Source organism: Gavialis gangeticus, unplaced genomic scaffold (genome assembly GCF_001723915.1).
Source record: "Gavialis gangeticus isolate Ggan-Ray unplaced genomic scaffold, GavGan_comp1, whole genome shotgun sequence".
Classification (NCBI taxonomy): Eukaryota; Metazoa; Chordata; order Crocodylia; family Gavialidae; genus Gavialis; species Gavialis gangeticus.
In genome coordinates, this window is record NW_017729032.1 from 149,529,548 (window position 1) to 149,540,695 (window position 11,148).

Consider the following 11,148-nt stretch of genomic DNA (forward strand, 5'->3'; position numbering starts at 1 on the left):
CCTGGTGCCACTGCTTTGCTGGAGCCAGCTCAGGGGATCAGAGCATCGGCTGCCCAGCACCTCCTGGGCAGAGCTGCAGACCAGGGCCTTGTCCCCACCCGGAAGCCAGGCCCCTGCCACCCCCACCAGCTGAAGTGGGAGTGGAGGAGAAAAATGCCTACCCCATACCCAGTGGAGTGGGGAAGCTGGCAGTTGGGAATTTACTCCTGTGCCCCAACTGGAGAAGGGGATGAGATGGGGAAATCCACCCTGCTGCTGGGAATAGAAAAGTCCCTGCTGACAGCTGTGGGTGGGGCCAGCCCTGCTCCACTGCAGTAGAAAACATACCCCATTGCTGCAAAGCATGCTGGGGGACTCTGACTAAACTTAAACCAGGAAGGGGTTGGACAGGAGTTCCATAAACTGGTTTGACCCAAATCAGTTAAGTCTGATGCTACATTCAACCAGATTTATCTTAGACCAGTTTCAGCCATTTTGAAACTGGTTTATGTGCATTGAACTTATGTTCTGTTACAGGTTTAAAGCAGTTTCTGATCAATTAAACCGGTTTATGTGTAATGTCTGTCCCTAGCCTTATTCTTTCTGAACTTTGTACTCTATTTTTTTCTTGCTTCAAAATATGGTAGGACTAGAAGACAAGAGGTTATCTTGAACAACTGTAAACCATCTTGACTATTAAATGGGACGTATCAGTGTGGGCCCTTGGGCTAGGATCCAGTAGTCTTCAAACAAAAGCCAGCAGAGAGGATGTAGGGGAACATGACACTAGTAGAATTCAGAGGAATGACCTCCCCCTGGTAAAACAGAGTCTATTGTTAAAAAAAATGCTAATTAATACAGTGTAGAGTAGTCTATGGACACATCTACACATGCAATTAATGCAAAGTAATAAACTCTGGAGTTTACTGTCCTGGAGTTTATTGCTCTCAGGAACACCATTATTTGACTGTGTGCCCAGGACCGCAGTACGTTGAGTTGAGTCAGAGCAGCCCTGACTGGCAGAGGGCTCCAAGGGGTCAGCCTGACAGCCCAAGGCTCCTCTCCCCCCAGCTCAACACATTACAGAGGGCCTGGCTGGGTCACGAGGGTGCCCCAGTGCTGCGCTAGTTGGCAAGCATCCCCAGCACTGAAGCACTCTTGTGTCGACACGTGTGCTGCTGTACAGTAAAACTCTGCAGTAGGATGGTACTTGTATTTACAAGTACTATCCCGCTGCAAAGTTAATTAGTTTACTCCAGCTGAATTGCTTTGCATGTGTAGATGCCAAGACGTTTACTGAGAAGACAATTAGTCAGCTCCGCAGTACACATCTCATGTAGATGTGCCCTGTAGGTCATTAAATACCAGGGGAAAAAAAAGATTATCAGATTATGCTGTACCTTTTTTCAGTCTAACAGTTTGTTTTTGCATTTTATCAGGAACAATCAGGATGCAGGTGTAATTATGATTCATGTCCTCCTCTGTCACCTTTTTAATCCACAGTCGTTTTGACGCATACAATTCATTTCCTAAATTACTACAACAGAGATATAGAGTTTATGAACTTTCTTCATTACTATATAAAAAGGTTACAATAGTTTTAAAAGCACTAATACTGAACACCAACATCACTAGGGGACTCTTAAAGAAGAGGCTGTTTCCAATGATCGGCACAGTATACGCCTACCACACGTTTTGCAAAAGGTTAAGAATCAGCTAAGAAAGCTTTCAGATAAGTCTTTTGATATGTTCCTTATCCTTGCAGTTAAGAAATAAAACCAAATGTTTAATAAATCACTAGAATCAGAAACCAAGCAACGTCTATAGGATCATTTGTTTCTTCATATTAGAACAAATTAGGTATTTTGTACTACAGAAATATTAAATTAAAGAACCAGTGATCATATTAGTCACATAACTATGTGATTTTTTGTTCTCCTTCTAGATACTTACCTTAATTTTTTTCACTGTAAGCTTATACACTGAGGGCAATATATTCTTTATAAGGTATGGAGGAGAATAAGTATAGTTCAGTTTTCCAAAGCCTGACTTTTTGGGTGCCTATATATGCATAGTGAGGCTGCTCTGGTGCACTATAGTTTCAGTGAGTTGGAGCAGACTAAATTAATCAAGTCTGCTGGAGTGTGGTAATTACTGTGGTCCAGCAGACTCCAGCACCATGTATATCAGCATCTCCATGCTGAAAAATGGCATTAAATGAGCTTTAGTTAAAGCACCCCTGCCACCATTTTTCAGTATGGAGACACTGATACCTGTGATGCTCCAGGTGCTTTCATTAGGGTGTCCGCCTCCCTTCCTCCCCCACACACATACTCCCAGAGCACATGTATAAATGCCCTTTGCACCTAACAACAAAAACCCATCCCAACCTCTGGTCATGTGGGATACAGGTTTTACTCTTCATAGATGATAGTGGAAGGAATTTCAAGACCAACCTGATAAGTGTATCATATGCTTAGCATTCACTGTGAAACTGTGAGTGACGTCAAACATTTACATCTGAAGTCCAGTAAAATAGCTAAGTAAGTATCACTGATTCCTAAGACTAAACAGCTTAATCTGACATAGGGCTTCATTAGCCCTACAGCAGAGTTGAAAAATAACTGGCATTTCACTCCTCTAACAGGAGCATGAGATTAGCTAACATTTAAGATGACAGAGGTCTTTACCATGTCCCAGCTATTTCAAGGCGTCTCATGTTCAAATGAACCTGCTCACTCCTACCTCTAAAATACATGGGAAAGCCAGGTAACAATCCTTCATGGCTTTTTCAAACAAATAAATGATAATCTGTACAAGTCCCCACAGTATGATGAGTGAACAAACCCTTTCCTGTCTTAATGTAACAGCCAGCTCTCTTGGTGTGTTCTGAATGTTCATTTTGATGTAGGCTGTGCAAACTCTCATCCCCAGGTAGAAATGCAACTAATTCATGAAATAGCTCCTTATTAGTGCTTTCTAAAGCACTTATTAGTGCTTTCCAGCAAAGAAGAAACTATGTTTTCTGATGGAAAATGCTAAATCAAGACATCTCCCACCCTACCCCACCCCCAAATTTGGAATGTAATGAAACATTTTTCCTTGAAATTTTTTACTCTTTTTTAAAAAAGGTAAAACAAAATTTCTCAGTTTTATCACAAAGAAACATTTAGCTTGATCCAAAACATATTTTTTCAAGAAATTAATTTAACAGAAAATGCGAAATTTATTTGTCTTGCTTTCAATTTGGAACACAACGGAATTTCAAAATCTCAAAGGTTTTCACAAAACGGAAATTCTAGTTGCCATTACAGCTCTATCTACTCCTGTAACATTATTCTTCCTCCCATGACCACAATTTACCTACAGCAACAACAGATGCAGAAATATTGCAAAGGAGCATCTACTAGGGCTGTGCAAAGCTTCAGTCACTGATTTGATTTGGAGGAGATTTGGCCCAATTTGGCATCCAAATCTCTGCCTCCAAATCAAATCAGGAGACCCATTAATCTCTCCGAATCGATTCGGAGACATTCTGAGAGATTTGACAATTCAAGCGTAGACACAGCTTTATATGTATTTTCTATGTACCTCGAGGTACCAGGTGTGGCTCATGAATGCTGAGCTGGTGGGGCAGATGGAGCATCCCACAGGAGCGCACAGGACCTGGAAGTGGACCAGAAGTACTTCTGGGTCTGCCTCAGAGCACATGGGGGACCCCGTTCCCTGGCTTGGTGACTGGTGCCTCCTGAGTCTGGGGGGGCACCTGGGGTCCTCCCATGGCTGATCACCAAGCCAGGGTAGTGCGTGGGGGTTTCCCCATGCACTCCATGGCGGACCCGGAACTGGACTGGAAGTACTTCTGGTTCACTTCCAGGTCTAGTGCAGAGCACATGGGGGACTCCACTGTGCTCTCATGGGATGCTCCCTCTGCTCCACCATATCAGCATTCACGAGCCATGCCTTGTACCTTGAGGTATGTGGAAAAAACATATAAAGCTATGCTCGAATCGCTGATTCTCCAAAACAGAATCAAATCTTCAGAATCGGCCGAATCAAAATTGACACAGTGATCTGAATCAGCGAACTGAATCACTATTCCCCGAACTGGGCTAAATCTGAATCGAATACTGCTCACTTTGCACACCCCTAGCATCTGCTAAGGCCACAAACAGCACAATAAGAGATATTTGTAGTTAAGTCTGAAACATAGTTTGTGTTTGTACACATACAGCAGACTTAGCTTATCTTTTTTTAAAGAATATCTGCTAAGTTAACAGCAATGATTACAGATATTTAATACAAAAACCTACAGCCAGCTGGTAGGTAGATTTTGAGAGACAGGTACTGAAAATAACTCAGGTGTTTTAACTAACGTTACATACCATAAAGAAAGTAGTGCAATATTTGCGGTAAACATACTTACAAGTATTCATAGTCCCCTTGACATGTGCAGTTAGTGCTGTCAGAACATTGTTCTGCACGCTTACCATTGATAAGCCAATAGAACATAACATTGAGGGCTACAGAGTACCCCCTAAAAACTGTGCAGTTGAGTACCTCATCTTTACCTAGGCAAAACATAACAAAAATGAACATCAATACAAAATAAGTGTGAACTTTCAGAATGCAATAGGGAGACTAATTTCCTTGGAAGTTACAAGGTAACTTTGAATGAAATTCTAGCATGTCCAAAGACACAGCCAAGTTTTCAATGAATTGCAGTGTACACATGTATTGACCCAGCTGACTTCTTTCCATAGGCAGATGTTTCCTAGATATTTCACAGAATTTAAGGCTAGAAAAGTCTTTTAGAATCACCTGACCTGTTTTACCCATAAACCTCTGTTTCAAGTCCAAAGACTTTAGTTAGATCAAAGCATTTCAATCCAGAGGAAATTAAACTGTGCACCACAGACAAAGAGGAGGAGATACTCAGGTGCCATCAATGCCCTAAGCCCTGCAATGCCAAAGAAAAAAATCAGGTGGCATATGCCTAGGTGATCCCAGCAAGTAAAATTAGTCCCCAGGATGCAATGCAAAGCTAAAACTCCCAGCATCTGTCAACCTGACCTGAGGCAAAATTCCTTTCTGACATCAGATCTGGCAATTAGTATGATCATGACCATGTGAGCAAGATGCACAAGCCAAATATCTAAGATGATTTTGTCTCTCACCTCAGAGTGCAGACACCTGACTTCACCCATTCACTATCTTAACTTCAGCTGCATAAGGGAAAAAAACATTCTTCCTCATCCCTATACACAGTAGTATGAAACCCATAAGCAGGAGGTTTGACTATATGAACGATTTTACCAAGTAATTTGCGACTAGAAATCTGGTCTGAGGTTATATACTATTTTAAGATGTTATTTCAAGGCCGTACCAGTGTCAATACCAGTCCACCAATTCAAGTTTAAGTAAACAACTACAGAAAGCTGATTTAAGTGGAGCATCATCATCTCATCATGAGATGCAACTGAAATTGTTTTAACAATCCTCATAAAAAGGTTCTGTATCAAAATGTGTAAGTCTAGACAACCCACCATTTGTTAAGAGGGAAGCTGCTCTCTATTATTACTCACTTGATAATCTATCCCTTTTTCACTAGCCATTCAACAAGCTACAAGGCCTGCCAAGAGTCAAGGAGGTAGGTGCTGAGGTTTCCAAGAAACTGCACCTCAAAATGATCAAACCAAAAGTCCTCACACTTGCCTGCAGCAGCAGACTCCTGCCATCTGGTGCGCAGATCCGGGGGCTCACACCCCCAGGAGGGCTGCGGGACTGTGCCGGACTCCTCCTGGGGGTGCAAACCCCCAGATCTGTGCTGGATCACAGGAGGCTACCACTGCTCCCTGGGACTGGCGGCAGCAGCAATTTTCCCCAGCACTGGGCGAGCTGCATCCAGCGCTGATCCCAGGTGGCAGGAAAAGCCTTTAGTTATCTAGCACAGATCTGGGGGCTCGCACCCCCAAGAGGAGTCTGACACAGCCCAACAGCCCTACCATGAATGCAAGCCCCCAGATCTGCGCCCTGACGAGAAGAGGCTCAGGCTGTTTGTTCCACCTGGGACTGGTACTGGGCGCGGACTGCACCCAGCACCGGAGAAGATTACTCCTGCCACAGCCTGAGCCTCCTCTCATCTGACACAGATCTGGGGGCTCACACCCCCTGGGAGGAGTCCAGCACAGCCTGGCAGCCCTCCCGGGTGTGAGAGCCGCCGGATCTGCACCCCAGTGAGAGGAAGCTCAGCTTGCTTGTCCCACTTGGTACTGGAGCCTCCCACTCACCTCCCTGCTTGGCTACAGCCCCCCGCATACCTCCCTGCTTGGCCCGCAGCAGGCTCCACACACCCCCACCAACCCACACGCCCCCTGCCCAGCTGCATCCCCCCCACACACACTGTTCCTGGCTGCAGCCCCCTCCATGCAGCCCCCACCCGGCTGCAGCCCCCCTGCAGCTTACTAGCATCAGCTGCTGCACTCTTGGCCCCCTGCATGGCAAAGGGCAGCGCGGCTCGGCCCCAGCCGCCAGGAATCCGCTGCCTCTGCCACAGCATGCTGATGTGGCCCAGTGCGGCTTGGCACAGGGCCATGTACTTTTGGGCAGATCCGGGCTGTCACCCAGGGCTGCGCGCCACTCGCAAGGACCACTGGGTACACTGGCCCAGGTCCTGCATGCACAGAAGTGGCACACAGGACTCATACATGCAGGACCTGGGCCAGTGTAGCTGGAGGTCCCTGCAAGCGATGCGCAGCCCCAGGTGACACCCCGGTACCCAGGGCTGCGTGACACTCGTGGGGTCACCAGTCACACCAGCCTGGGTCCTGCATACATAGAAGCAGCGTGCAGAGCTCATGCATGCAGGACCCGGGCCAGTGTGGCTGGCAATCTCCACAAGTGGCTCGCAGCCCCAGGTGACAGCCTGGAGCTGCCCAAAAGCACACCGCCCCACACCACATTGAGCCGGCCAACGTCAGCGCACTGCGGCAGAGACAGCAGATACTTGGCGGCTGGGGCCAAGCCACACTGCCTCCTGCCATGCAGGGAGCCAGGAGCACAGCTGCTGATGCTGGTAAGCTGTGGGGTGGCTGGAGCTGGGAGGATGGCATGCAGGGGGGGCTGGAGCCAGGCAGGAAGCATGCAGGGGGGCACTGGTCCCAAATGGAACAAGCAGCCTGAGCTTCCTCACACTGAGGCACAGATCCAGGGGCTCGCACTCCTGTGAGGGCTGCCAGGCTGTGCCAGACTCTTCCCAGGGGTGCAAGCCTCTGGAGCTGTGCCGGATGACAGGAGTCTCAGGCTGCTGCCTGGGACCAGTGCTGGGCACAGCCCACGCCCAGTGCCGGGGAAAATTGCTGCTGCCGCCGGTCCCAGGTGGCAGTGGCAGCCTGCTGTCATCCAGCATGCAGATCCAGGGGCTTGCACCCCCAGGAGGAGTCCAGTACAGCCCCGCAGCCCTCCCAGGGGTGCGAGCCCCCAAATCTGCATGCTGGATGACAGGAGGCTGCCGCTGCTGCCCAGGACTGGCACTGAAGCCAAGTAAGTCCAGCTTCGAAACACAAAACTTTTCAAAAGTTTTGAAATGTTTTGAGTGCCCGTGTTTTGTTTCAAAGTGAAGCCTTTTGTTTCATTTCGATTTTGCTGTTTCAAGCTCAAAACAGCTTTGAAACAAAACACCTGGTGAACTTTCACACAGGCCTATTAAATACATAGTCTGGCCAAAAGCCCTAATCAGAGCACAGAGAACATAACTTAAATAATTCTGAGTGTGACTCAATTCAAGCCATCTCCCATAAAGAAAGAAGAATAAACCTGTATTAACTCCTTGGCTATCATAAAGATTCCTGAAATAGTTAGATACCTGTCTTCGTTTCTATATAAGCTTCAGTAGGTTCAGTTATCTTCGGAATTACAAATTCAGGCGTATCTAAAATAAATAAGTGCAATATTTTAAACACTAGTTTGCTAATATTTCAGTACTATAAGATGAAACATTTGCAACATTTCTAAAACTCGTAGTCCCAAACCCCATTTAATGCCTCAGGTGATTGTGAATTATATGCCCCTTGCCTCCAATTTCAGCATTTCCCTCAGGACATTGACTCAATTCCACCTCAAAGTCACCTGGGTCTCCCATGCTCTCAATGAGCAATTTACTATGCTTCCATTGAGTCTGATTCAATTTAATCAAAAGATCTACTTTTTGCTCGGGAGCCTAGTGGTTAAGGCACTTGTCCAAAGTGGAAGACCCGAGTTCTAGGTTCACACCACCTTAAGCAGGTTTGAACCCATATCTACCATTCAGGACAAGAAATGCCTAAACACTGGGCACATCTAGACATGTGATTAACACACAGCAATTAACTCTGGTGCATACTGTACTGGAGTTTATTGCTCCCAGGTGCTGCATTTGAATGTGCTCCTGGGACCACAGCATGTTGAGCAAAGTCAGAGCAGCCCTGGCTAGCAGGGGCCCTGAGGAGGTCAGCCTGCCTGCCCAGGGCTACTCCAACCCTGCTCAGCACGCTACAGAGGCATGGGCACAAGGGTGGTCCAGTGCAGGGCTAGCTGGCAGGTAGGCCCCAAACTGAAGCACCCTTGTACCCCAATCAGTTGGGTCAGCATCTGTATGTGCAGTGCTGCAGAGTTAAAAACTTGTTTTTACAAGTACCATCCTATGGCAGAGTTTATTAGTTTACTGCGGCCTAATAGGGCTACACATGTACACACTGAGATATTTACTATGGACCTAATTAGTTAGCTCTCCAGTAAATAGCATAGACATGCCTGCTGGGTCATAGGCTAAAATCATGATGTTCCCTTCCCAACTCTCTCCCCATTGAAGTGGATCACTGAGCAGACCTGTGTAAATGATTCAGTGGGTTAGAAGTACAGCAAGCATAAGGGTATGACTTTATGGCTCGATAAAATAGGCACTATGTCCCTGGAGGGAGCCTGGGATTTTGGTTCCTTTTCCCAGTGCCATTTGGTCTTTTTACTCAATGTCTAATGTACTGCAGAAGGCATCAACAGTTTGGGAAGTAAGCAAGAGATCCAAGGAGGAGGGCCATGCACACACTCTCACCCCCAGCTAAGTGCTTTGAACACTAGATGACTGACGCCATGGAGAGATGTGCATTTGTAACACGTTGCACTGTTACAAATACAAAAACACTACAATTCTATACATACTTTCATACTAAGTCACTACAAAGGGTGCTCTCCAGCCACAGGGAAAAGGGAGTTGCTTCTCTGTCCTCCCACTCCCTCCAGCCCTTTGGAGGGCAGCCTGTCAGTGAGCTCAAGCACTGACAGCCTAACCTCTTCTCCACCACGGAAAGGGACCAGCAGGCAGAATGTCAGTGATCAGCATACAGCCAATCACTAACAGTGCTTGATGGACACCAGTGCTGCTGCAGCACTGATCCCCACCACCACCACAGTGGAATCAGCACCAATCCCCACTGTGGCAGCAAACAGGGATGCAGTTCCTGGTCCCCACATGGCTGCAGCTCTGTCCCCAGTAGACAATAGCTGAACCAGCCACTCTTCCTCCCTCCCCACTGCTTTAGCACTACATGTCCTAAAGGAAGTACTAAATGATGGTGCAGTAACAACAGCGCAATAGGGGCACATGTAGACATGCTCTATAGTAGTGCTATAAAACGTAGCAGGAAGAGCTATCTTCCTGTTTCATCCAGGAATATTTCCATAGTGTTCTTCCAATTTTTGTAGTGCTTCCACCTTTTTTGTAGTGCTACAAGTAGGATGTATATATTTATACCCCTTTTTGTAGCACTACAAAGGTGTATATAGTGCTACAAATATTGTATGTACCCATAGCCAGAGCCAGGATCCCTAAACTGTTTTGCATATCTTGGGGTACGATCATGGAATAATCCTAATCTGAATTGGTCACATTACATGCGCAAGCTAAAGTTTTATATAGATAAGGGATACAGACCCAAATCCTCTCATTTTTAGTAACCTTCAGTAAATTAACTTGGAACAGAATCATCCCCTTTAATCAGGGATGGGGAGGAGGGATAACAAATTTAATTTTATGGGCACCAGAATTTTCAAAAACAGTCTTACCTTTTTCTACTTTCAGATTTGTTGTACTTGTTGTGTAGAACACCTTTCCCTCATGAGTAATCAAAATTTTACAGGTGTAAATTCCAGAGTCATTAAGTCTTAAGGTATTAAAATTCAATTCTCCCTCTGTTGTAAGTGTATGGAAGATACAGTTCTGCATCAATAAAGAACATTATAATATTTTTTCATGCCAAGCACACACTAAAATCTTGAAGAAAGATAAACATTATCTTAAAAACAAAAGCTTTGGGGAGGAGGAGGAGGAAGCTCCTAGTTAACTTACAAAAGCAAAAGTAGGGGTGCACCGATAGACATTTTGGGGGCTGATACTGATAACTAATTTTTAAGGAGGCATACCAGCTGATACCAATCTGATTTCCAATATAGCTAAGTTCAGCTAGTAAGTCAGTTGTGGTGAAAGGGGAGGAAGAGGAAAGGGGCGTGGGGGGGAGGGGGCGCGCAAATCAGTGCCCCCCGCAGTGAGGGTGGGGGAGTGGGGCTGGGGTAAGCACTGCCCAGCCAGGGTGGGGTGGCATGGGATGGAGCAGCAGCTTGTCTTGGGGGCACGGGGAGGGCAGCTCCCACTGCTGTGCACGGCTCATCCGGGGGCTCCTGACACTGCTTCCACAGGAAGGCATGGGGGGCGGAGCATATTCCCCCAGATCTGCACGGGGTGGGGCAGGGCAGGCTGCAGCTGCGGACTGGGGCCAAGCAGTGAGAGCAGCAGGGGGACAAGCCACCGGATGAGCAGCACACAACGATGGGAGCCTCGCCCCTCCACTCCCCGTAGCTCCATTCCACCCCGCCCCACCTGGGCAGCGCCTACCCTAGTCCAAGCCCTGCTCCCTCCCTTACCATGGGAGGTGTTGGTCTGCCCCCCCACGCATGAGCATTTATCAGCCAAATTATTGGTCACTTCAGGCCAATTACCAATATAGTCAATTTTCTTTACATAAGTGCCAATCCGATATCGAACCGATGTATCGGCGCACCTCTAAGCAAAAGTCCAGTTTTCAAACATGGGCATCTATAGAGTACATCTGGACATTCAAATGGCACACACTATGCAAT

General features: G+C 46.8%; 1 protein-coding gene across 1 annotated transcript in view; it reads right to left on the minus strand.

Annotated features, from left to right (window-relative positions):
• The window catches only part of IL18R1 (interleukin 18 receptor 1), a 60,025-nt gene that overhangs the window by 18,531 nt on the left and 30,346 nt on the right, over nucleotides 1–11,148 (minus strand). Inside the window, exons 5-8 of the mRNA XM_019525499.1 lie at nucleotides 10,078–10,231; nucleotides 7,844–7,909; nucleotides 4,406–4,550; nucleotides 1,380–1,516 (exon numbers count right to left, since the gene is read on the minus strand). Coding sequence (XP_019381044.1) covers nucleotides 1,380–1,516; nucleotides 4,406–4,550; nucleotides 7,844–7,909; nucleotides 10,078–10,231 — 502 coding nt within the window. The remainder of the gene's footprint in view (nucleotides 1–1,379; nucleotides 1,517–4,405; nucleotides 4,551–7,843; nucleotides 7,910–10,077; nucleotides 10,232–11,148) is intronic.